The sequence below is a fragment of the Pongo abelii genome, chromosome 12, assembly GCF_028885655.2.
Source record: "Pongo abelii isolate AG06213 chromosome 12, NHGRI_mPonAbe1-v2.0_pri, whole genome shotgun sequence".
Taxonomy (NCBI): Eukaryota; Metazoa; Chordata; class Mammalia; order Primates; family Hominidae; genus Pongo; species Pongo abelii.
In genome coordinates this window covers 84,024,278-84,051,665 of record NC_071997.2, presented here as the reverse complement: position 1 = coordinate 84,051,665, position 27,388 = coordinate 84,024,278, and the positions used below count along the sequence as shown (strand labels likewise).

General features: G+C 39.6%; 1 protein-coding gene across 5 annotated transcripts in view; it reads left to right on the top strand.

Annotated features, from left to right (window-relative positions):
- The window catches only part of PPP1R21 (protein phosphatase 1 regulatory subunit 21), a 123,550-nt gene that overhangs the window by 9,541 nt on the left and 86,621 nt on the right, over nucleotides 1–27,388 (top strand). For all 5 annotated transcript variants that reach the window (XM_054548200.2, XM_054548199.2, XM_024242684.3 and 2 more), the window contains exons 2-12: nucleotides 687–755; nucleotides 4,276–4,422; nucleotides 7,785–7,886; nucleotides 9,428–9,592; nucleotides 9,769–9,827; nucleotides 10,820–10,914; nucleotides 14,629–14,681; nucleotides 15,173–15,322; nucleotides 20,665–20,766; nucleotides 20,857–20,945; nucleotides 24,186–24,322. In XM_054548200.2, coding sequence (XP_054404175.2) covers nucleotides 687–755; nucleotides 4,276–4,422; nucleotides 7,785–7,886; nucleotides 9,428–9,592; nucleotides 9,769–9,827; nucleotides 10,820–10,914; nucleotides 14,629–14,681; nucleotides 15,173–15,322; nucleotides 20,665–20,766; nucleotides 20,857–20,945; nucleotides 24,186–24,322 — 1,168 coding nt within the window. The remainder of the gene's footprint in view (nucleotides 1–686; nucleotides 756–4,275; nucleotides 4,423–7,784; nucleotides 7,887–9,427; nucleotides 9,593–9,768; nucleotides 9,828–10,819; nucleotides 10,915–14,628; nucleotides 14,682–15,172; nucleotides 15,323–20,664; nucleotides 20,767–20,856; nucleotides 20,946–24,185; nucleotides 24,323–27,388) is intronic.

Here is a 27,388-nt window from a genome sequence, read left to right as displayed (position 1 = left end):
ATTAGAGTACCCACTTCATAGGTTTGTGAGGATTAGATGAAGTAATACGTGAAAGTACTTAGGACGGTGCCTGGTTTGTAGTGAGCATTCATATGTAAGTGGGTACTATTATTAACTTTTAAATGGAGCCTGCTTCTTAGTTGCTTTTGTACACTGCCCCAGCTGATGCCCGAGGCCATTGTTGATGATGACATTTTCATGTCTAATATTAGGCACAGTGTCATGCTGGGATGTTGATGCCCCACTTTTTTATTTTCTGTGGAATTCTTACTTTATAATTAGTCCAGTTGTATGTATTTTACAAATGAATGGTGTGTCAGAATTTCAAGGAACATGGCATATTCAGTACCCTATTATTTATTGTATTAGTTTTTATTTAGGGATGGGACTTGGTTTTATAGAAAGAGTGACACACTAGAAATCAGGAGACTGGATTTTAGTCCCAGTTTTGCCATTGATTTTTTTTTTTTATGTCATTGGGCAACTCAGCCTGTGTGTCCTTATCTGTAAAATGCTGAATTATTGTATCTACTACCCTCTTTGGGTCTAATACTTTTTTGTTGTCATATATATGTGAGAAGCTACTTAGTTACTCAGTGTAATGGTGCCTGTAAAATTGATGTGATTTCCTTGATATAACCAATTGCTTTATATTAGAAATTGATAATTGCTTTCTCTGTTTTCAGCTTCGGGCTCAGAATCAGGTTCTGAAAAAAGGTGTTGTGGATGAACAAGCAAATTCTGCAGCTTTAAAGGTGGGCAACAGGATATTTGTGTTGTGAGGGTTAAGTTAGCATTTGGTGTTGCTCAAAGCAACACCAAATGCTTTGATGTTTTTTCTGGGTTAAAGTTCCAACTCTGACACTGATTCACTAGGGATAAGGGACAGTAATACAGTTTTTTATGGTTAATTTTCCTACTGGCTTAGGTAAGAATATGAGGTACTTTGATTTCCTTAGCTAAAAATTATAAAAAAAGGTATTATGTGAGTTTGTCTAATGCATTACTCCTGTGCCTCAAGGCCTTTACTTAGCTCAGTTTATCTGGATTATTAAGGCTTCTTGTCAGTTGTCATCACAGACAGCTTTCTGAGGGAGGCTATGTCATATTCCTATTTGAATCCCTCTCACTCAGCAGATGGGAGGTCTCTAATAAGTGGACTCCATTGTGTGAATCATTTAGTCCCTAAATCTTGCCTTTAGTTGAGCTATTTAATCGTAATAACCTGTGTTAATCAGGACACTCTTTGAGTGATACATTTTACCATCAGCATTTTTGTTAACTGAGGGGAGAAATATGATAGATGAAGGAATTTGTTTCTGCCTCATTTCTAGTAGGCGTGTAGTAAATATTGCTTAGTGATATTTTTTAATGGATAAATTAATTCTAGGATTTGGATTTCTTCTTGGCCAAGTTTCAGTTAAATATACTGTCTAGCTCACTCTTTTGCTCTTTCCCTTTCTTGCTCCCTCTGCTCTCTTTGGACAGATGGGATTAGGATTCCTCTTACTTCTGTCTCTTTCTGGAGAAGCCCCTGATCAGTAATATGTCTGAGGTGGCTCCACTTAGGCAACTAAGCCCCAGAAATTGTCCTTTTATGTAGTCAGTTGTTGGATCCTACAGGAGAGAAATCTGTCTCTGAGCGTCTCCTCCTCAGGTGCTGTTAGCACAGCCTCAGGGTTGAGATGGTTCTGAACACCCCACCCCTACTTCCAGGCTCTCTGCACCCAAGCCAAGATGATTAAAACAGAAGCTTTATAGTCAGGATTTATTAGTCAAGTTATTGTTTCACCAAAATTGTTGAAGAAATGATCATTATATCTCCTAATGATATTTAAACTTATTGCTGGGGAAAGTCTTTCCTAGTTTGTCCTAGTAGCCTGTGCTGGTGTTTCATACCCTCCTGTTGCTGGTTGTGTTTGATTAACTCTGTGATGGCAGCAATGGTAGGAACAGTGGTAGGCGTGGTGACAGCTGGTTCTATTGATTGAGCACTCACTGCATACCAGGCATTGTGCTAAGTCCATTATATCCATTATCTTATTTAGTGTTCACAACAACCCTATGAAGTCAGATAACATATTCATCCCCATTACAGAAACTGGAGTTTAGCGAAAGGCTGGGATAGATGTTTTCTGAAATTAGTGATTGGTTAATGGAGTTGGAGCATTAGTTCATTTTAAGAATTATAAGCATAATTATATATTATAATTATAGAATGTAAATTATGAGAGAAAATAAATTATTTTTTGTTTTACTATTTATTACAGTAGTCATTGTAATTATAGTACAACAAGTGACAATTTGCCAGTTTGCTAGACAGGAATATTAGGATGTCCCGTGTTACAGGAGGCTTTAGTTTTATTACTGGGTTTACCCCTTCAGTGAGCTGTTAGGTGTAATCAATGTTCATTGATTTGAATTTTTAAAATTTGAAAGACATGATAGTTTAGACATGGGCTAGGCCTAAATTTACCTTTGAACTACAAGTAAAAATTGGTTTTACTAAACAAATGTAGAAAAAAATTATTTTCTCTTTAATGGGAGCATATTGTTCTATCCCTCTAGCACTGTTCTCAACATGCAGGTAATGTCAGTAGAGTGTAGACACTAGCCTATGGTTTTTAGGTTGCTGTTCCTTTTTTTTTTTTTGGAGACAGAGTCTTACTCTGTCACCCAGGCTGGAGTGCAATGGCACAATCTCGGCTTACTGCAACCTCTGCCTCCCTGGTTTGAGTGATTCTTGCGCTTCAGCCTCCTGAGTCGCTGGGATCACAGGCGTGCACCACCCTGCCTGGCTAATTTTTGTATTTTTAGTAGAGTCGGAGTTTTGTCATGTTGGCCAGGCCAGTTTCAAACTCCTGACCTCGAGTGATCTGCCCACTTCAGCCTCCCAAAGTGCTGGGATTATAGGCGTGAGCCACTGCACCTGGCCTAGGTTGCTGTTTCAATACAGTTAAATCATCTGTTCGTTAAAGCGTGACCTTCATGTTTTATAATTGTTTCAGTGAAATTAGTAAACATACAGTTCTTTATTTTTTTATGTTCTATTTTTTTAAATAGAGATGAGGTCTCACTATGTTGCTCAGGCTGCTCTCCACCTTCTGGGCTTAAGCAATCCTCCTGTCTCGGCTTCCCAAAGTGCTGGGATTACAGGCATGAGCCACCGTGCCAGCCCAGTTCTTTAAATATACAGTATTACATGGCCATCTGTGTTTGATAATCAGTGAATAAAAAGTTGTCAGAACATCATAAGTAAAATATAGTTAGAATTCTAATTCTTTTAAAAAATAGAGTGAAACTAAATATTTTTCTTTAGTTTCCCATTTTCTTACCCCATTATGGCATAAACAGAACAAAATGGTCAGCAGAGGGTGTGTCAAAAAGGTTAGCAGAATATTTTAGATTTTGTTTCTATTGTCATTTAGCTTTAAAGTGAATTATTGTAGGACAGCATATGAAAATATTTTTGGTATGATACTGATTTTTATCTTTGATATGTCAGAACAGTTGAAGAAAAATTAAGTGTGTTGCAGACTTCATTTTGACTAAATTCAGGGAGGATTTACAGAAAAAAGGGAATACAAGTATATTTCTTCCCATTCTTGTTCACTGAAGGGACTCATCAGTAAATCTGAGGTTCTTTTCAAATATCTAAGTTTGGCCAGGCACGGTGGCTCATGCCTGTAAACCCAGCCCTTTGGGTGGCTGAGGCAGGTGGATCACCTGAGGTCAGGAATTTGAGACCAGCCTGTCCAACATGGCGAAACCCTGTCTCTACTAAAAATACAAAAAAATTAGCCGGGCATGGTGGTGTGCGCCTGAAGTCCCAGCCACTCAGGAGGCAGAGGCATGAGAAACGCTTGAACTCGGGTGGCAGAGGTTGCAGTGAGCCGAGATTGTGCCACTGCACTCCAGCCTGGGCGATAGAGCGAGACTCTGTCTCAAAAATAAATAAACAAATAAATAAGTAAAATAAGTTTATAAACTTGTAGCCTCAGTCTTTGTGTCTGTTCACTGTCATAGGATGTGTTAGTTGATCACGATGTGTTACTTTAGTATAGTTGCTTATTTTTATATTTACTTGGTTTAGCCAAAAGATTATCTTTTCACAAAGTGCTAAAAACTTAAGAACTGAAATGATACACATACAACCTGAATTTCCTAAAGCAAGAGGTTTTGATTATATTTTGGTGAAATAGAAATAATTTTTAATAAAATTTCTAAACCTTACAGCTAAACTGTGAGGACCAATCTGTTTTCACTTTGATATAGGAGCAACTGAAAATGAAGGAGCAGTCATTGAGAAAACTGCAACAGGAAATGGACAGTTTGACATTTCGAAATCTGCAGCTTGCCAAGAGGGTAGAACTACTTCAAGATGAACTAGCTCTAAGTGAACCACGAGGCAAGAAAAACAAGGTAGGTTCAAATACAGGCAAGTTAGTGTGACCTTGTCGTTAGTTACTGACACCTACAGGGCATCCTGGTTTTAACAGAAGACCCCACTGCCGAATTTTTTGTTTGTTTGTTTGTTTGAGACAGGGTCTTGCTCTGCCACCCATGCTGGAGTGCTGTGGTGTGATCTTGGCTCACTGCAACCTCTGCTCCCAGGCTCAGTGATCCTCCCACCTCCGCCCCGAGAGTGGCTGGGACTATAGGCGTGCACAACCCTGCCTGGCTAATTTTTGTATTTTTTGTAGAGATGGGGTCTCACTGTGTTGCCCAGGCTGGCCTTGAACTCCTGGACTCAAGCGATCCACCTGCCTTGGCCTCCCAAAGTGCTAGGATTACAGGCATGAGCCATCATTCCCGGCCTTGAATTTTTTTTTTTTTTGAGACAGAGTTTCACTCTTGTTGCCCAGGCTGGAGTGCAATGGCACGATCTTAGCTCACCGCAACCTCTGCCTCCCTGGTTCAAGTGATTCTCCTGCCTCAACCTCCCAAGTAGCTGGGATTGCAGGCATGTGCCACTCCCAGCTAATTTTGTATGTTTAATACAGAAGGGGTTTCTCCATGTTGGTCAGGCTGGTCTAGAACTCCCGACCTCAGGTGGTCCGCTCGCCTCAGCCTCCCAAAGTGCTGGGATTGCAGGCCTGAGCCACCGTGCTTGGCCCCGGCCCTGAATTTTTAATGTTCCATTATTACACCTGGATATTAGGTCAAGAAAGCAGACTCTTATTAATATATATTAAATGTTAGGGACATTTTTATATGATAGTCAATTTTAAAGAATTTATTAGGAGCAAATGTAGTTGGTTTAGTGGCCGAGAAGAGACAATGGAATATCTTATATTAGCTAAAATTGTTGACATCTTTTGGTTATACCAGGTTGCCATTAATCCAAGGTTGAGCAAATAAAACGAAGGAGATTGTCAAAGTGTTACTACTCATATGAAAGTAGCGGCCGGGCGCGATGGCTCACACCTGTAATCCCAGCACCTTGGGAGGCTGAGGCGGGCAGATCATGAGGTCAGGAGATCGAGACCATCCTGGCTAACATGGTGAAACCTTGTCTCTACTAAAAATAGAAAAAATTAGCTGGGCGTGGTGGCGGGCGCCTGTAGTTCCAGCTGCTGGGGAGGCTGAGGCAGGAGAATGGAGTGAACCTGGGAGGCGGAGTTTGCAGTGAGCCGACATCAGGCCACTGCACTCCGACCTGGGTGACAGAGCGAGACACTGTCTCAAAAAAAAAAAGGTTGAAACACTTATACCTTAGGTTTGTAAGTTTACTGCAGATGTAATTTCTTAGCATTTATTCTTATGAGGCCAGTTTGGTGTTCTTGTCTTGAGATTTAGAGATGAGTTTTTTTGCCTTATGGTTTTATATGGTGAGGCAGGATTCTTATTGCTCTAAGGTGGATCATCTGGTACTTTTGAACATTGTAATTAAGAGGTTGCTGCTCTTTTTTTTTTAAGGGTAGGGGTAGTGATTGAGTCTTTAAGTCTTGTATGTATGTAGACTAACACTCCACGAATGTATGTATTGAGGCAGCAACAGTAGAATGGGTAGAAGGGAAGGAGAAGGCACACAGTGACTCTGAAGGAGTGCAGTATGGCCAGAAGAGCACAGCCTTCAGATTTAAGCCCAGGCTTGAATTCTTTGGTTGCCTTTAATAAATCTGTGACTTTCGGCACAATTTTTAACCTTGTAATCTTAGTTTCTCCATCAGCACAGTGACAATGAGCCTTTCAGGTTCGTTGTGAGGATTCTATGGGATCATGTAAAAGCGCCTAGGGCCATATTTCCCATGTAATGGGCAGTTGATGTAATTATATGTTAATAGTTTTCCCATATGCATTTCCCCACATAGAAGCATTCGCTAGAGTGTTAGTGTTCAAATAAAGCAGGCAACAGAGAGGGTATAACACTTATGTATTAGAATCACTTGGGAAACTTTTTCAAGATATACATACCAGGCCAGGCACGGTGGCTCACGCCTGTGATCCCAGCACTTTGGGAGGCCGAGGTGGGCAGATCAGGAGGTCAGGAGTTCGAGACCAGCCTGGCCAGCATGGTGAAACCCTGTCTCTACTAAAAATACAAAAAATTAGCCCAGCATGGTGGCGCGCGCCTGTAATCCCAGCTACTCGGGAGGCTGAGGCAGGAGAATTGCTTGAATCCAGGAGGCGGAGGTTGCAGTGAGCCGAGATCACACCATTGCACTCCAGCCTGGGTGACAGAGTGAGACTCCGTCTCAAAAAAAAAAAAAAAAAAGATATACATGCCCTGGAAATTCTGAAAGACCCTTGGGGAGAGAATAGTCATCTGAACTTCAAACATGTTCTTCAGGTTCTTAATATCCCTGCCTAGGACTGTTGAGCAGAGGTTTGGGTGTAATATTGAGAATTAATTTTAATTAAAGCTCATCAAATTTGGAAGCACTGAGGACCCTGAATACGTCATTCTGCAGTGTTCCATATGCACCTCTTGTTTTCCAAACATGATGGATATTTAATTTCTTTTTATATGGCTACTCCATTTTCAAAGGGCTTTTAAATCACTGATTCAAATTGGATTAGTAGGTGAGTTCATTTTAAGTGAGAAGTGAGACTACAAAAAAAGCAGAGAAAGGATGGTGACTGATGTTTGAACACAGTTTCATTGTTAGGCTGTTCCTTGAATAGTCTCAGTTCTATGTATTACATGAAAACAAATGCTCATTATTAGATGTTTTAAATAGTGCTATTCTTCTATGTAGAACGAGTTCATATTAGTAAAAAATTAAAAGGAAGGGATTTTTAAATAATCTTTGAGAATTTTCCTATTTATTTATAATAGCTTTATTTTATATATTTTTTTAACTTACAAATTTATATGAACTTTTGTATAAACTTACCTTTGTGGATGCTGTTACAGAATTTATTACAATTTCTTATGGAGTTTAACAACTCCGACTCATGAAATTGCTATAACTCTCATTTCCCAAACCAGAGATCAAATTGAAATGATATTTATGAGTTTATTTTATATCGCTGGAGCTTTCTAGGTCTGCTCCGTCCTCCAGCACAACTACTCCTGAATTCATCTGCAAAGAATAGTAAGCCTTATCTGTTCTTTTCTCTCTCTTTTTAAAGCTTTCCTGCTCATTACAATATTTGCAGTTTCAACTTGTGTCACATAGGAAAAGTTAAATGATGAACTGTATACCTTTTGCAGGATTGTTTGAGAATGGTGAACACGTAGAAGAGACAAGCTTCTAAGGTGATAGAGAATCTGTGTACCTTAGGATGTTTCTCTAAAGGATGAAAGTTATGTGGACATAACTTATTCTTTCCATCAGAAAAGTGGAGAATCTTCTTCTCAGTTGAGTCAAGAGCAGAAGAGTGTCTTTGATGAAGATCTGCAAAAGAAGATAGAAGAGAATGAACGGTTGCATATACAAGTGAGAAAATCTGTTTTTCCATATGAATTAAAAAATGGGTCTGTGATCTGTTAATGTGGAAAAGCTAATGCAGATAGAGTGTTTAGTGTCTGCGTGGGTGTTTTAATGTCTTCTATGGTCTTCAAGTATATATGTCACTGTCACTTATTCATTTCTTAAATATCACACAGTCTTAATGTGGATGTGTGCTTTGAAGTATATGCATTTGTTCAGAAGACAGCAGAATAGCTTTATAACTTAACAGTGCAGAAATATACTGAGCATTATTCATTTTATATAGGAAGTGATTACATGTATCATTTAAATGGGAGCTTACCAATAAATGGAGTTTGCTTTTTTCCCTCCCCCTCCCCCCTTTTTTTAAACTGATGTTTAGTTTTTTAATTTACTGATGTTTAGTTGGTTTTTATCCCTACCCCTGTTAAACTCTAAGGTCTCTGAGGGTATGAACCATGTATGTTTTCTATGCCCAGTCCCAGGACAGTGTCTTACTTATGTCAGGCGCTCAGATATTTATGGAATGTTGAAAAGTTAGTGCCTGTCCCCAAACCATTGAGCATATTCTAAGATTCATAGTTGGCTGGGCGCAGTGGCTCACGCCTGTAATCCCAGCACTTTGGGAGGCCAAGGTGGGCGGATCACAAGGTCAGGAGATCGAGACCATCCTGGCTAACACGGTGAAACCCCGTCTCTAGTAAAAATACAAAAAATTAGCCGGGCGTGGTGGTGGGCACCTATAGTCCCAGCTACTTGGGAGGCTGAGGCAGGAGAAGGGCATGAACCTGGGAGGCGGAGCTTGCAGTGAGCCGAGCTCAAGCCACAGCACTCTAGCCTGGGTGACAGAGCGAGACTCCGTCTCAACAACAACAACAACAACAACAACAACAAAAAAGATTCATAGTATAGTGTATCCAACTATAACCTCCTGATTTTTTTTTTTTTCGGTCAAATGGTAGGAAAAACACACACACACACACACACACACACAAACACTTTTCAGTCTTTGAAAATGTTAAGTTTTTGACCACAGTGTATTTTATATGTAAGTATTCACAATTCTTTATTAGTATTGGACTCTAATTACAGGAAAGAGCTTTACCTGTTTTAAGAATAACACCTGTTTTAATTTTGATAATTTTATGTGAAAGTTAGCTTAGTAGAAAAGTTATACTCTGATCAATTGAATTCTATGTATGCCAGACATTGTTTAAAATAGAAATTCATGAGACTGAGAGGTAGGAGGTGCAGGCTTTGGAGTAGGTTTCCTGTGTTCAAATCTCAGTTCTACTATATTTTAGCTGTGAGACATTAGACTAGTTATGTAACTCTTTTAAGCTTGAGTTTCCATATCTGTAAAGAGGAATAACAGTAGCTACTTCTGATATACTGTGAGGATTTAATGAGATAATGCCTGTGTGGGTTTAACATAGTCAGCATATGGAACCATATGGAAGTTGCTCAGTGAATAGTCACTGCTGTTATTTTTCTCATTTATGTATATTAGGATATTGTGAGAAGAGAAAATGGTCTTCTCTTTTTAGTTTTTTGAAGCTGATGAGCAGCACAAGCATGTGGAAGCAGAGCTGAGGAGTCGACTGGCCACTCTGGAGACAGAAGCAGCCCAGCACCAAGCTGTGGTTGACGGTCTCACCCGGAAGTACATGGAAACCATTGAGAAGCTGCAGAACGACAAGGCTAAACTAGAAGTAAGCCCCATTGTGAGAGCACACTAAAAAATAGTTACGGCTTTTGTATTAATAAATTGTCTATGCACTTAGAGTTAGTCATTTCTGGTGAGACTTTTGCCTGCAGGGTCTTACTAAGTGTGCTCCTATCTGTCGTAGCCTGAGCCATCTGCGTTTCTTTTTCTTCTGAAATTCAGGTAAAATCTCAGACTCTAGAAAAGGAAGCCAAGGAATGTCGACTTCGAACGGAAGAATGGTATGTGGAAACTTGAATTCCAAGAGGGTTCTGAAGCAAGACTCAGAAGACATGAGTTTTGGTTGTAGCAGCTCCTCTGTCTTAATTGTCTTACATTTAAAAGGAGAGAATGGGAGTAATCTCCAGGGTCCTTTTCAATTCTGGGATCTCTGGGGCCCTAAGCATTCTTGATAGAGTGGCCTGTGTATTAGTCCTCAGCCCGCAAGGGTTTGGGGCTGTGGCAGATCGTGTTCTGGAGCTCTTGCGCTGAAGACTGGAGACTTTCTGTTTGAAACTACTCTAAACAGAAGGGGCCTCTGATAGTCCCAGGAAGGAAAACTGATAATCACCATGCCAATCTTTTAATGGTACATTTCGAATAAAATAGAGTTTATGTGATCTAATTTGGAGATATATAAATCTTAAAATCAAAATATTAGTAATGCATGGTAAAGGTATACTCCAACATTTATTTGATAATAATATTTTAGTTTTTAATAGGATCAAGTAAGTGAATTTCTTATGTCAATTTTGTTGTATTGTTAGAATTACGTGCATGATTTAGATGTGTACCTGTGTGCATAATTGAACCAAACTCAGAAATTATCAGCTTTTGAGTTCAAGGGGAAAAGAAGGCTAATATAATATGTACTTAAAAAAAGAGCCTGTAGTGATTCTAGGGTGAATACTTATGTGTTGTAACAAGAACATTTGTGATTTTGAAGTGGCTCTAAGATTACTTTGAGCTTGGGGAAATAAATGTAAGGTTGGCTAAGACACTTGTACCATGATAAATTCCTCCAAACTTCCACATCATTCTCCAGAAGTCCCTGGGACTTGAGAAGCCAGGTTAGCGTTTTTGTTATCTTCCTCTTTTAACAACTCTCTGCTAAGAGAATCCCAGATGTCAGGTGCAATTCTCTGGAAGCCCACTACCAGCTGTTGAGGTAACAAATAAATGAGGATTCACTCAATGATTGGTGATAATGTGGTTTTGTATTTTTTTTTTGCAGTCAATTACAGTTAAAGAATCTTCATGAAGATTTGTCAGGTAGATTAGAGGAATCTTTATCAATCATCAATGAAAAAGTACCTTTTAATGATACAAGTAGGTATTATGTACAGTTTTCCATTATTTGTAACTTTGAATCTCTCTGTGGTAGCCAACTAATTAAAGTAATTTCTAATCTATTGGGCAAAAAATTTAATTGGCCCAACAGAAGATTGCTTTCTTTTTGTTCATTTGATCAGCCATGGCAATCATATTTAACGGGAAGATTTTAAATTGTCATATAACTACTCCAAAGCTGGTCTTCTTGGAAGAAGCCCAAATCCACATTTTTTGATTGCATGTATTTAGCATTTTCCAAGGTAAAAAACAACCTGCACATAAATAGTTGAATATTTGTACAAGAAAAATTGTTGATTGGAGTGGGGGAAATGAGGCTTGGCGGTGGGAGGTAAATCTTCTCAAAATGATGTCTTACCCCTTGGTCAATTCCCAGCAATAGCTAGGAAGGTAACTTGGTTAAGCCTTGCTTCCTGTTCACCCTGGGAATGGTTTGGTAATTTACATTCCCAAGAACAACAACAAAAAAAGTTAAAAAATACTACTTTACATGTGTAATAGGTGCCAAATTTGCAACCTTTAGGTAAGAAGTCAAAACCTCAAAAGCAAAGAAAATATTTGCTTGTTTGGATTTTGAAACTTACATTCAAATTGATGCACATTTCCTTTTTCTGTAATCACATGATTGAAATTAATATTTTACTTCCCCTAAATTTGTTTAGGGAAGACCTAAAAAAAGAAAGAGGAAGAAAAAAAAAGAAAAATAGCAGTTCGATTTAAGATTAAAATCAGCCCATGTCATCATTGTATCAAAAATTTAAATTCCCCTTTGAAAATAACACCTGCTTCTAGCTTCTACATTAATGTAAATACTACTGGATTCACTGGATTTGAAACTGTGGCATTACATTTTCCCTTTAAGCCTTGTCTCAATCATTAGGTTTTAATAATTTCGTTCTGAATCATGGATTTATCCTTCCTTTTCTAATACTAGTTGTCACCCTGTTTTAGGTCCCTTTCTTGTCACATGTGGATTATTACTTTTAGTCCTGAAATATTTAAAGATCATTTGCTGAGTGCCTAGACAGGTCAGTAGCATAGGGGATGCAAAAATGGGTAAGTCAAAATTTCTACCTCAAGCAGTTTGTAGCCTGGTAAGGCAGAGATAGATGTAGAAATGTCAACAATATAAACTAGACTGTGCCATAAAGAACCTCTTGGGGTTTCAGAGAAGGACATGTTACTGCTGGTGGCATGGTGTGGGGAAGCCTTCCCAGAAAAAGGGTGCTTTGAGCTGGGCCTGGATATGTGAGCAGGTTTTATTGGGCAGAGATAAGGGTAAAATCTAAGGAATTACGTGAAGTATGGTATATAGGATAAAAGGTGTCATCATGCCCTCAGGAGCAGTAATCCAGTATGACAGGAAGCTTAAGGTGGGTAGGATGTGCAGGGCAAGGACATGTAAGTTCTGAAAGGTATGGTGGGACTGGACCCTAGTGTTCTGGTCTAAGGACTGGGAACTTAATTCATAAGGCCATGGGGTTGTTAGAGAAGTTTTTGAGCCAGGGAACATCATGTTGCTATATGTGTACTCACAAGGTTAATCTGGCAACAGAGTGTAGATTACCTTGGAGTGGGTCAAGGGAGTCAAAGACTATTGTGATGATAGTTTTGGTGTGCTATTATGGAGGCTTAGCCTGGGTTGGAGAGATGTGGAAGATCTTGTGGAAGGAAAGGGAACAGATTGGTCCTTTCAAGGAGACAAAGGAGAAAGAGGCAGTAATGGGGAAGATGGTGTGCAGTTGACTGAAAGAAAAGAGGTAGACAGGAACAGGTTTATGGGAGAGACAATGAGGTTAACTTTGTTGTTGTTTAATGTTCTGACAGATGGGTTCATGTGTATCTATATAACTGTTGATGTATGCCTTTCTAAATGAAAGACTAGACTTTGGGAGAGAAACTGATGTCAACACTATTGGGCTGGAGGAGCCCTCATGTTGGGAGTGGTGGGTGCACAGTGCAGTCAGGCCTGTGCAAGGTCCTTGGTGAGTTCTCCATCCCAGTGATCAGGAGGCAGAGGGGAGCTGTGGAAACGGGGTGAGGTAGAAGCTGGAGAAGGGAGTTGCAACCTGATGGTGCAGGTCAGTTCTGCGCATTGCTGTAGAGAGGTCAGAGGGTGATGCATCAAGGCGACTGGGTTTGGTGACTGGATTTTGTGGCCTCAAGAGGACTGGTATACTTTGCGAGGAGCGCTTCTGTGCAGGGTGTAGGTGGACACTAGATTGCCAGCACAGGGAGTTGAGGTGAATGGGTGCTGAGGAAATAGGCAGAGCAATGCTGTTTTTTGAGCAGTGGGAATGAAGGAAATGGAGAAGCATGAGAGCCTGACAGATGGGCAAAGTGAAAGAAAAGGCTGCGTGTACTGGGGACAGGAGTCAGGGCAGAGAATTACGTGTGATTAAGTAATGGAAGAGACTCACTGTGGAGACAAGAGTTAAATGAGCTGCAGCAAATGCTTTATTTGTAATGAGGAGATACTGAAGATAGAAGCAGGGAGTGATTATGTCCTAAGGTCCTGAGGGGATCAGAAGCAGAAGGGCCCAGGAGGATGGTTAGCTGAGGAAAAGATATGCAAGCAGTAGACCGAGGTGGAGGGTGGGGAGTGTAAGAACTCTTTTGCTTTGGCTGTGATTTTCTTGGTGGAGTAGGGAGAGGCCATCCTATCCATTGGGTAGTGGAGAGGAGAGTAGGAATGGTATTAGGAGCTTAAAACAGAAAAGGTTTGGGATAGATGCCATGGGAAATAAAATAGGCACACTGCAATGAAATTGTGGATTGCTGAGTAGAGTTGAAGCCCCCTGGAGTTAGGCAGAGTAAATTGTAGTGGACCTTACTCGGGATTTGTGTTAGCAAAAGCGTTGTTGAAACAATGGACCAGGCTGGGAAGCAAAACAAGCAAGGCTGAAAGATGGCTGATAGAAGTGTCCAGAGGTGTTGGTGGACGGGAGATCAAGCTGGTAATGTATAGCCCAGTGAGTAGCAATGGAGACATAAAAGGGAACTGGGTGACTATGCCACAGGAACATTCCGAATCGTATTTTGGCACTGGGGTCATTCTTACAGAGAACCTGGACAGAGAAGGCAGGTTTGAGTGGCTGAAGGGATGAGTAGAGATGAGGAGAGATGCAACTCATTAAGGAGGAGTTTGAGGAGGCATGGCTAGGTATGAGGAAGCTGCCGGAGGTTAGTAACAGACTAGCGTAGAGAGGAAGACTGAGAAAGATAGTGATGCCATCCAGGAAAGTTAGGATTGAGTCATTGGGATCCACAGTGGCAGACAGTGATAGATTTTTCCGGTAATGTAGTGTCAGGAAAACAGTGGTATTTTTTGCTGATTAGTGTGGTGGCTTTGTGGAGGGTTATTTTAGAAGGGAGAATGACTGAAAACAGCAAGAACATCATGAGCCTTTCTAAGTAGTCTTGATAAGCCCAAAAGCAGTATTTGAAATGATTTCTTAGAAATGGAAACACCGGATTTGTTTGGGTTTTTTTAAGCCTGAAGTTAAAAAAAGATGGGAAGTATTACTTTATCTGAGAAACCACTGATTCTATGTAAATTCCATTATTCTGTATTGTTGATCATTTTAAATTCTTATGTAAAGTTGATTTTGCTTCAGAGCATTCATTATTTTGCATTTAAGTTATTTTCCAGTATATGTGAGAGACTTAATGTACATTATTTTTCTTTTGTAGAATATAGTCAGTATAACGCTCTGAACGTTCCACTCCACAATAGGAGACACCAGGTAAAGGATGAAGTATATGTTTTTATTTTCAGTTATGTATACATCAGACTTTCCAGAAACAAGAATTAGTTGTGTTTGGACCTCTGTTTAGTGCATTCAGTCATTGCATTTAACTGTTGCTTTACGTGTTTCTCATACATTTATTCAAATGTAGCTTGCTTTTTATTGCATTCATAAGTAACACAGATTTTTGCTATCTCTCTTGTCTGATAACATTACAGCTTAATTATGAGATGCATTAATGTTTTGAGCCATACTTTTTTGTAGGTTGGTAGACCTTATACTTAAGTGGTCTGAGTTAAGTGCAGGAGGTGTATTTGCCAAACTGGTGGCTTTCTAATTTACTTAGATAGGAATATTAAAATTCAAGTCGGAGCAGATGAATTTAAATTAAGGAATAATCACACTAGGATTCAAATGTTTTCTTCAGAACAGACTCAATAAAGTTCTTTTAGGATAATAATTTGAGAGTTGTATTTTTCATTTTAAAGCTGAAGATGCGAGATATTGCTGGGCAGGCCCTGGCTTTTGTTCAGGATCTTGTGACGGCTCTTCTAAACTTTCATACCTACACAGAACAGAGGATTCAAATTTTTCCTGTTGATTCTGCCATTGACACTATATCTCCGTTGAATCAGAAGGTAAATTTAATTCAGAATACATTTTGTTTGCCCTGAACAAAATAGGGAGATATTATTTGTTTTTAGACCTCTTCTGTGTACCATCCAAGTACTGCAAAGGACATGGAAAAAACCCAAAAGTCATAGTTTTTACTCTCAAAATAAAATATGGCAAAAATAGAGATTCTTAAGAAATTAAATACTAGGGAAGTGTATTAGTCCGTTTTCACACTGCTGATAAAGACATACCGGAGACTGAGCAATTTACAAAAGAAAGAGGTTTATTAGACTTACAGAGGTTTATTAGACTCCACGTGGCTGGGGAGGCCTCACAATCAAGGCAAGAGGAGCAAGTCGTGTGTTTCGTGGATGGCGGCAGGCAAAAAGAGAGCTTGTGGAGGGAAACTCCCATTTTTGAAACCATCAGATCTCATGAGACCCATTCACTATTGTGAGAACAGCACGGGAAAGACCCCCATCATTCAGTCATCTCCCACTGGGTCCCTCCCATAACATGTGGGAACTGTGGGAGCTAGAAGATGAGATTTGCGTGGGGACATAGACCCAAACCGTATCAGGGAGGTTTTTTTTTTTATTTTTATTAAGGTGGAGTCTCGCTCTGTTGCCGAGGCTGGAGTGCAGCGGTGTGATCTTGGTTCACTGCAACCTCCGCCTCCTGGGCTCAAGTGATCCTCCCACCTCAGCCTCCCAACTAGCTGGGACTACAGGCGTGCACCACCACACTGGCTAATTTTTTTTTTCTTTTTTTTTTTTTCCTATTTTTAGTAGAGCCAGGGTTTCGCCATGTTGGCCAGGCTGGTCTCGAACTCCTGACCTCAGGTGATCTGCCCGCCTCAGCCTCCCAAAGTGCTGGAATTACAGGTGTAAGCCACTGTGCCTGGCCCTAGGGGAGTTTTTAAAAGACTTCAGTGTGAGCGAGTGAGTGGTATGGCCAGTAAGTGGTATGAGATCACCAGGGAATGGAGGTCACTGTAGGTGGTAATGTCTGGGAAAGATTCTTTGGGGATTTGAATGGGTCTTGAAAAATTAGCAAGGTTTAAATAGGAGGAGAGAAGTGGGTTACACTTTTTCCCCCAGAAGAGAATGACATGAACAAAATCATGGAGCAGGAAAGCATAGGGAGTGTGGGGGTTGGGAACAGGGTGAGGCACGGGGAGGGAATAATGAGCAAACTGTCTTGGCTGAAATGTGAAGTCCTCAGAAGGGGAGGAATGGAAAGTAAGGTTGAAAGAGAAACAATGGCTCCAGCTTCTAAAAGGTCCCTAAGGGCAGGCTAAGACATAGACCTTCACTTTGTTTGTAGGATTGAGGCCTCTATAGCTTTTTGATCAGGGGGTGACGTAAAAGTGCCATTTTATTGTCGGAAAAATTAATTTGCTGGCATTTCTCTCCCTGATTGTACTCACAGTGTAACTTTCATCACTGGGCATGTTTAGGAGTAAAACAACCTGTGTGGTATAGTTGACCTTTTTCCTTCCTGCTGAGTTATGGAGTGGGAGACACACTGCTTATCCAGTTGAGCTTGGGGGGCATTTTCAGGGTTTGTGAGGTTCAAACAGGGTTTAAATGTCACTTCCTTCAGTCCATGTGCTTTTTTTGGGCCATTGGATTTTGCTTCTTTCTTTCCCTTTTTTCTCCCTTGCTAATTCTAAAAAACAATTTAAGGTAGCTTACAAAATTCCATTTAACTGAAAAGGATAAAATAAATGTTGTGAGTATATTAGCTATGTATTGCTATGTAATAAATTACCCCAAAACAGTAGTTTAAAACAACAAACATTTACTGTCTCACAGTTGCTGCGGGTCAAGAATGGAGGGGCTGGTTAGCTGGCTTATGATCTCATAAGGTTTCAGTCAGGATGTCACTGGAGCTGGGGGATTTGCATCCCAGGTGGCCGACTTACATACCTGGTGAGTTAGTGCTAGTAGTTGGCTGGGAACCTCAGTTTCTTATTGCCTGGCTCTTTGAGTGTCCTCATAAATGGCAGCTAACATTTCTCATAGCGAGCGATCTGAGAGCAAGGTAGAAGCCACAGTGCCTTTTGACATAGCCTAGGTAGTCACACATCATCACTTCTCCAGTATCGTATTGGTCACACAGACCAGACCAACCTTGAAACAATGGGAGAGGGTAGTACACAAAACCAAAAATACCAGGAAGTGGGGACAATTAAACCATCTTAGAAGCTGACTCTCACAGGGTGGAAATTGAGGGAAATTGCTATACATGTGTGCTCTAAGTGCCTCATGATGTGGCAGTCTGAAATATGAGTCATGCCATTCATCCTACATAACCTGATTCTTATTCCCTGCTTCTTTTGTGCATCATGCAGTATTTTCAGGGTTTAAATAGTGTTTATGTCTGTGGGTCCCCTACGTGCCTATTAGTGCAGCAAAGACTTGGACTCAGGAGTTAGACTTCCTGGGTTCCCAGTTCATTTCTGCCACTTTCTCAGTTATGACCTCTTGGGAAATATACTTACTCTCTCTGTGCTTCCGTTTTCTCATCTTTAAAATGGGAGATAGAATACCTACCTCACAGGTAAGCGTATTTGAGGATTCAATAAGATAATACATGTAAAGCACTAAAAACAGTGCGTGGCATGTAGTACTAGCACCCAATAAAGATTAGCTCTTAGGATCATCATCGTTACGTCTTACACATAGGAAGCCATCATTAGGTGCTTGGCTTTCATCAATTTTGGTCTGACTCTACACATCTATTGAAGTTTGTAAAAATTAAACATTGGGCCTTTGAAATGTTCTTTAATATCACTGTGGGAAAAAGCTTTCAGAAGACCTGGATAGGGAAGACAGTACTGCAACATTTTAATGTAGTTATGCTTTCTTTTATACTTCCTGTAATATTAAAAAATATTTTCTGACCAGACACAGTAGCTCACACCTGTAATCCTAGTACTTTGGGAGGCTGAGGCGGGTGGATCGCTTGACTTCAGGAGTTCAAGACCAGCCTGGGCAACATGGTGAAACCCCGTCTCTACCAAAAAAAACAAAAATTAGCCAGGTGTGGTGGCTTGTACCTGTAGTCCCAGCTACTTGGTGGGCTGAGGTGGAAGGATCCCTTGAGCCCAGGAGGCAGAGGTTGCAGTGAACCAAGATTGTGCCACTTCATTCCAGCTTGGGCAACAGAGTGAGACCCTGTCTCAAGAAAAATAATGTATGTGTGTGTGTGTATATATATGTGTGTGTGTGTGTATGTATGTATGTGTATATATATAAGTCCATCTTCACGCTGCTGATAAAGACTTGAAGGACGTATCTGAGACTGGGAAGAAAAAGAGATTTAATTGGACTTACAGTTCCACATGGCTGGGGAGGCCTCAGAATCATGGCGGGAGGCAAAAGACACTTTTTCCATGGTGGCGGCAAGAGAAAAATGAGCAAGCAGCAAAAGCGGAAACCCCTGATAAACCTGTCAGATCTTGTGAGACTTATTGACTATCATGAGACTAGCCCAGGAAAGACTGGCCCCCATGATTCAATTACCTCCCCCTGGACACCTCCCACAACATGTAGGAATTCTAGGAGATACAATTCAGGCTGAGATTTGGGTGGGGACACAGCCAAACCATATCAATATATTTGAATAGTGTGTGTGTGTATATATATGCACATATATATGTGTGTATATATGTATATACACACATATATGTGTGTATATATATACACACATATATATGTGTATATATGTATATATATACACATATATATGTATATATGTGTATATATATATAGCATATATATACGTATATGTATGTGTGTATATATATGTGTGTGTATATATATAGCATATATATACGTATATATGTGCTAACCAGTATTGGATAGAATATACTATCCAATACTGGTTCTTTGTCCATTATTGGAATTTTATTTTAGCTTGTTGCCATGTTATACCCATATAGTGAGAATTAAATATATTAATCTTAATTTGTTTGAGACATTTCATTACTTTGAATAATTCATGTATTTCTCATTACTTTACCTTTGGTGCTTTGGCCTATAAAAGATCCTATGTGATTTTTCTAATAAGTCTATATTATTGAAGGAGATTCAGAAACCATTTGTTAAAAGATGACCGGAGTGTTTAAACTTGTTCATAGCATCATAAAGTAGACCTTTAGACTTGTAAGCTTAGAGTGCATTATATTATACAGCTCTAAAGATTGAAGCCCAAAGAGATTAAGTAAGTTACCCAAGGCCATGTGTCTGTGTAGTTTGTAGTGGATGGGGTCAGTTGGATCACGTTTCTGCAAAATGAGATCTTATATTTCTATACTGAGAAACTGAAATTTGAGCTATTATATAATATTAGATAATTGAGATATTTAATAAATGAAAATAATCTTTTTGCCTATGAATTTTCTAAATGCCTATAGGATTTTTTTCTGAAGCTATTCTTCATACTGAATTATTCCCTTGTAAATGTTAAGGTTATCAGTGACAGTTATAAAAAGTTTTTAACCTGGGCATGTTGCCTCACACCTGTAATCCCAGCACTTTGGGAGGCTGAGGTGGGTGGATCACCTGAGGTCAGGAGTTCGAGACCAGCCTGGCCAACATGGTGAAACCCCGTCTCCACTAAAAATACAAAAATTAGCTGGGTGTAGTGGTGTGCATCTGTAGTCCCAACTACTTGGGAGGCTGAGGCAGGAGAATTGCTTGAGAACCCGGGAGGCACAGGTTGCAGTGAGCCAAGATCCCGCCACTGTACTCCAGTTTGGGGGACAGAGTGAGACTCTGTCTCAAAAAAAAAAAAAAAAAAAAAAGTTTCTATATCCTCATTTTGATAATTACATCCTTGGAATTTGTTAGCACCAAATATCGTATACATTAAAAATAAGCTGTCCTCAATAGGCTTGTTTTTTAAAAATTGGGTATATAACACAAAAATTTTTGTCACACAATCTTGATTTTCAAATCTTTTTTGTTTGTTTGTTTTTATACTGGGACCTCTATGGAGAAGCAGGTGTTCAGGGAGGCTGACCTGTTGGTCCTAGGTTCTAATGCAGTATTCCTTCCCTATTTCCTCTGATGCCTGGTTATTAATTGTGTCACCCCTCTTCTAGTTCCTCGATTTAGAATGGGATAGGGACTTGGGAGTATCATCTGGGACTATTAGAGGGGAGCATCTGTGTTTAGCTTTTAAACCAAATTTCCAAAAAAAAGTTTCCAAAACTTGAGCACAGGAGTTTGAGGCTGCAGTGAGCCATTATCACGTTTACAATTTAGGTTTATAATTTGGTGGGTCCGTTTAGAAATGTGTTGATGTTTGTTAATTTCCAGTGATTTAATTCACAATACTTTTCCCTCCTGTTTAGTTCTCACAATACCTTCATGAAAATGCGTCCTATGTCCGCCCTCTTGAGGAAGGAATGCTTCATTTATTTGAAAGTATCACTGAGGATACTGTGACTGTCTTGGTAATTTTCTTCCTTGTTTTACTTCTGGAAACTGGGAGCTCCTCTTTGTCCAGTAGCACTTTTAACCTTGAAATTATTTTTCTTTTCCAGGAGACAACTGTGAAATTGAAAACTTTTTCAGAACACTTAACCTCCTACATATGTTTTCTTAGGAAGATTCTTCCCTATCAGTTAAAAAGGTAGTTACCCCCGGAGGCCAGGGAACTTGGGGAATTGTGGGTGTAACCTGATCTGGGCTGGCGTTAATAAAATATTAACATGTGCCTCTTGTGATCTGCCTGACTTTTCTGCTCCACAGTTAATTTGGACTTCCGTGAAAAAGGAAAAGCATGGTTGAGCAGCATTAACTTAAATTTAAGAAAGTTGAATTATAGTCTGTCAGTTACGGATTTTCAGTTGTTCTGTACTGTGGTTACCATTATCATCCCTTTGCAGTTAACACCTAGATGGCTGTTCATAATAGTTTCCTTCTGCGTTAGGATCTATAAATTTTAGGTTTCTTTGAAATGGTATATTTTCTTATTTTTGTTGTTAGTGACTTGTTATAAACTAAAAACCTTATCTACTCTAGCCCTTACAGAATATGTCATTTAGTAACCTTTGATATTCTACTTTAAATATTTCTAGAAAGGCAGAAAAAATAATACATATTATTAGAACTTTGATAATATTGCTTGTAAGTTTTGATACTTCTGGTTTACAACTACCAAGACACCTATTTCATTTAAATCTTTCCATTCTAAGATTTAGCCCTTTTTAAAAAAAAATCAAGTCCGGGTGCGGTGGCTCACGCCTGTAATCCCAGCACTTTGGGAGGCTGAGGTGGGTGGATCACCTGAGGTCAGGAGTTCGAGACCAGCCTGGCCAACATGGTGAAACCCCGTCTCTACTAAAAATACAAAAATTAGCCGGGTGTTGTGGTGCATCCCTATAGTCCCAGCTACTTGGGAGGCTGAGGCAGGAGAATCGCTGAAACCTGGGAGGCGGAGGTTGCAGTGAGCCAAGATCGTGCCATTGCACTCCAGCCTAGGCAACAGAGCGAGACTCCATCTCAAAAAAAAAAAAAAAAAAAAATCAAAGAACAATACAACTGGAACATGAGAGAAATAGTATTTTACAGTAAAATAAAGTTTAGAAAATAAATAGGTTGGCCAAGTGCGGTGGCTCATGCCTGTAGTCCCAGCACTTTGGAAGGCCAGAGAGGGTGGATCATCTGAGGTCAGGAGTTTCAGATCAGCCTTGCCAACATGGCAAAACCCTGTTTCTACTAAAAATACAAAAATTAGCCGGGCGTGTTGGCGCATGCCTGTAGTCCCAGCTACTTGGGAGGCTGAGGCAGGAGAATCACTTGAACCTGGGAGGCAGAGGTTGCAGTGAGCCAAGATCACATCACTGCACTCCAGCCTGGGCAACAGAGTGAGACTCCGTCTCAAAAAAAATAAGGGTTAATTACTTACAGATACTGAAAATAGGCCAGGCATGGTGGCACATGCCTGTAATCCCAATACCTTGTGAGGTCGAGGTGGGAAGATCACTTGAGGCCAGGAATTCGAGAACAGCCTGGGCAGCATAGGGAGACCTGTCTCTACTGAAAATAAAAAGAAAACTAGCAGGAGGTGGTGGCCTGTGCCTGTAGTCCTAGCTACCTAGGAGGCTGAGATGGAAGAATCACTTGAGCCCAGGAGTTTGAGGCTGCAGTGAGCTGTTACTCCAGCCTGGGTGATAGAGTCCCTGTCTCTTAAAAAAAAAAAAAAAGAAAAGAATATATAAGTAATTATATCATAAGTCCTTGTAAAACTAAATTAGTAAGTTTAGCGTTTAAGAAATATACAATTGTATTATTTAAAAAATTAATATATATTAAGAGACATCTTTCCTAATTCTAACCTTACAAGGTATTTCAGTAACAAAATTCTGTGATTTGTGCATATGGGATATTAGGAAATATTGGGAATCAGATAATTATGGCTTAAACTAATCATTATGAACTAATAGTTTTATTTTAGATTGTTATATGTTATAGTTCAGTATAACTAAAGATTTTTTGAAAATCGACTCTAGAAGTTTAACATTAAAGTTGAATGTAACTTTGATTTGGCTTATGTTTCAGAAGAATCTGTTTAAGAACCATTGCATAAGTATTTAGTACTTGAAAGAGTTATGAATTTTATCTATTTCATTTTTTCCATGATTATATTTTTTAAAACACTGGATGAATTATTTCTTAAGCTAAGATTTCTACTTTTGGAATGTTCTGTCCCATATGCTTTCAGCCCTGCTTCATGAGTTATTAATATTTTTCGGCAATTTTGGGGGCACTGGTTTAAATACCAGTTTAATTGACAAGATGACCTGTTGTTTGGTAGTAAATGGGCTTAGAATGGAATGAAGCTGTCTGCTATAAATAAAGTAGAAGAGAAGTTGCAATGGGGAGAGAATGGAAATGATTATGATTCCTATGCTACCTTTTCTGGCTTTGTCTAAAAACCTTTTTTTTTTTTTGCTTGATTACCTCCACATTTTAAAATGAATACTTAAGACACTACATTTTTAAAAAACCTTGTAATTAAGTTTTCCCAAGTAACTATTTAAAATTAAAAATGGTAAAATGCATTTTATGAATGTTAAGCATTTACTTTTAAATTTGAGCCTCTAGATTGTAAATCTGTTTGGCTTTGGAAAAACTATATGTACTGGAAAAGATTTTCTAGATTCTCTCGCAGGTGTTAGTGTTAATAATACCAGTTCCTGTTTAATTCATTTTCTTTAGGGATTTGGTCTGTGAAAATTTTTTCCTGTAAATATTTTAATTATTTTTAACATTTAGAATATTTAAAAATATGGCCGGGCATGGTGGTTCATGCCTGTAATCCCAGCACTTTGGGAAGCTGAGGCGGGTGGATCACCCGAGGTCAGGAGTTCGAGACCAGCCTGACCAACACAGTGAAACCTTGTCTCTACTGAAAGTACAAAAATTAGCCGGGTGTGGTGGTGGGTGCCTGTGATCCCAGCAACTCAGGAGGCTGAGGCACAAGAATGGCTTGAACCTGGGAGGCAGAGGTTACAGTGAGCCGAGATTGTGCCACTGTACTCCAACCTGGCGACGGTGCGAGACTCTGTCTCAAAAAAACAAGAAAAAGAAAATTAGAAATATTCTAATGTTTTGCTCTCAGAATGGAAAGATAATGGACATATGCCTTTATCTGTTATTCCATTTAATCATCTTTTATTCCATTGATATTTGCAGCAAGCAGTGTATGTATCATGATGTAAAAAAATGGAGCCATACAAATGAGATCAAATTCTTTTTTCTGCAATATCTCTCTTTGGATATAGTTATTTGAGAACTTGGTTGGCTGCTAATAGCTAATTGAAAATCGTTTGGGATGCTCACTTCTTAAAAATCTGCCTATTCCTAGTTTAGAAGAAGAATGTGAATCCTCTCTTTGCACATCTGCATTAAGAGCCAGGAATCTAGAGCTGTCCCAGGACATGAAAAAAATGACAGCTGTGTTTGAGAAGCTGCAGACTTACATAGCTCTTCTTGCCTTGCCAAGTAAGTATGTTTGTTGCTTAGGGGTCAACTTCAAGGACTTAAGAGTACAAGAAGCTGGAAAAGGGAGATGGTTTAGCTAAGTAGAGTGAGAGGAGCATAGGATCTGGCGTCAGGAAAACTTGAATTCAAATTCTCTAGCCCCTTATGACCTTGGGCAAAGCTCTTGACCTCTCTGGACTTCTGGTTTTCTGTTTATATAATGGAGTTAAATGTTGTGATTCTTGAGTTAAATTAAGAATGTTTGGCCAGGCTGGGTGACTCACACCTGTCATCCCAGCACGTTGGGAGGCTGAGGTGGGAGGATTGCTTGAGGTCAGGAGTTCAAGACCACCCTGGGCAACACAGGGAGACCCCGTCTCTACAAAAAATTTAAAAATTATCCAGATGTGGTAGCACTTCCCTGTAGTCCCAGCTACTTGGGAGGCTGAGGTGGGAGGATCACTTGACCCAAGGAGGTTAAGGCTGCAGTGAGCTATGATCACACCACTGCACTCTAGCCTGGGTGACAAAGCAACACTGCTTCTGAAATAAATAAGTAATAAAAATAAATTATGTAAAATATCAGGCATTGAGCATGCATTAAATATTAATTCCCTTCCCTTCCTTCCTCTTTTTTGTATGGAAAGGAGCAAATCATAAGAATTTGTAGCAGCTTTCCAACGAGTAGCATAGGGGAGCTTTGGTAGTAAAAATGCCATTTGTTCCCCTTTGGCCTAACTTCAAAAAAAGTATTTTCAGGGCCGGGTGTGGTGGCTCACGCCTGTAATCCCAGCACTTTGGGAGGCTGAGGTGGGCAGATCACCTGAGGTTGGAAGTTCGAGACCAGCCTGACCAACATGGAGAAACCTCGTCTCTACTGAAAATACAAAATTAGCTGGGCGTGGTGGTGCATGCCTGTAATCCCAGCTACTTGGGAGGCTGAGGTAGGAGAATCGCGTGAGCCTGGGAGATAGAGGATGCAGTGAGCTGAGATCGTGCCATTGCGCTCCAGCCTGGGCAGCAATAGCGAAACTCCATCTCAAAAAAAAAAAAAAAAGTATTTTCGGGTAACTGAATGGACCTCAGTTTAAATGACATTTTTAAGAATGCCGTAATTTTTCTGGTACTATGGTTTTTTTTTAACAGCATTATTGTGGTATAATTTGTATACCATACAATGTATTAATTAAAGTTTACAATTGAGTGGTTTTTAGTATATTCACAGGGATGTGCATTGTCACTACAGTAAATTTTGGAACATTTTTATCACCCAAAGAAGAAACCCTGTGTATTTTAGCTATTGCCCTCCTATTCCCCTGTTCCACCCCTCCCTAGCCCGTAAGCCCTAGTAATTTACATTCTGTCTATATATTTGCCAATTCTACCCATTTCATTTAAATGGAATAATATAGTATGTGGTCTTTTCTGACTTCTTTCACTTAGCATCATGCTTTTTAAGATTCACAAAAGTTGTAGCATGTATCAGTACTCAATTCCTTTTTATTGCAGAATAATATTACATTTTATGGATGTATCACATTTTACTTACCCATTTGTCATGTAGTGGACATTTGGGTTGTTTCTGCCTTTTGGCTATTGCAAATAATGATGCTTTTGACATTCATGTACAAGTTTCTTTGTGGACATCTCTTTTCATTTCTTTGGGGTGTATAACTAGGAATGGAATTCCTGGGTCATGTGGCAACTCTGCTTAACTGTTTGAGGAGCTGCTGGAGTGTTTTCCAAAGTGCTGTACCATTTTACATTCCTACTAGCAGTGTATGAGGGTTCTACTTTCTCCACATCCTCTTCAGTGCTTGTTATTACTTGGTTTTTTGATTTTAGCCATTCTGGTGGGTATTAACTGGTATCTCATTGTGGTTTTTACTTGCATTTTCCTGATTGCGAGTGATGTTGACTATCTTTTAATGTACTTATTGGCCATTTGTATATCTTCTTTGGAGAAATATTTATTGAGATCTTTTCTCCATTTTTCAGTTAGGTTGTCTGTTTATTATTGAGTTGTAAGAGTTCTTTATGTTTTATACGTACAAGTCCCTTATTGGATATATGATTTGCAATATTTTCTTCCATTTTATAGGTTGTCTTTTAAATTTCTTGATAGTGTCCTTTGAGGAACAAAAATGTTCAATTTTGATGAAGTCCAATTTCTCTTTTTTGTTGTTGTTGCTGCTGATGCTTTTGATGTCATATCTAAGAATCTGCTGTCAAATCTGAGGTTATGAAGACTTACTCTATGTTTTCTTCTAAGAGTTTTATAGTTTTAACTCTTACACTTAGGTTTATGATTAATTTTGAGTTAATTTTTGTTTTTTTGTTTTTTTTAGACAGAGTCTCACTCTGTCACCCAGGCTAGAGTGCAGTGTCACACTCTCAGCTCGCTGCAAACTGCCTCCCAGATTTAAGTGATTCTCCTGCTTCAGCCTCCCGAGTAGCTGGGACTACGGGTGTGTGCCACTGCACTCGGCTAATTTTTGCATTTTTTGGTAGAGATGGGGGTCTCACCATGTTGGCCAGGCTGGTCTCGAACTCCTAGGCTCAGGTGATCCGCCCGTCTCGGCCTCCCAAAATGCTGGGATTACAGGCATGAGCCACCACGCCCAACCTCATTTTAATTTTTGTATATGGTGCCTGTGCCTATGCAGTTGTCCCTGCACCATTTGCTGAAAAGCCTATTCTTTCCTTATTGAATGGTCTGGGTACCCTTGTGGAGAATCAGTTGACTGTAGATATATGGATTTATTTCTGGATTCTCAGGTCTATTTCATTGATCTGTCCTATACCAGTACCATAATATCTTGATGATTGTTGCTTTATAGCAAATTTTGAGATCAGGAAGCGTGAGCCCTCTTACTTTGTTTTTTTTTTTTCAAGATTGTTTTGGTTATATGAGGTCCCTTGCAATCCCGTATGAATTTTAGAATCAGCTTGTGTTGATGTCTACAAAGAAGTCAGTTGGGATTCTGACAGGGATTGCATTGAACTTGTAGATCATTTTGGAGAGGGTTGTGAGTTGAATTGTGTCCCCCAAAATAATATGTGAAGTTCTAACTGTCAGTACCCGTA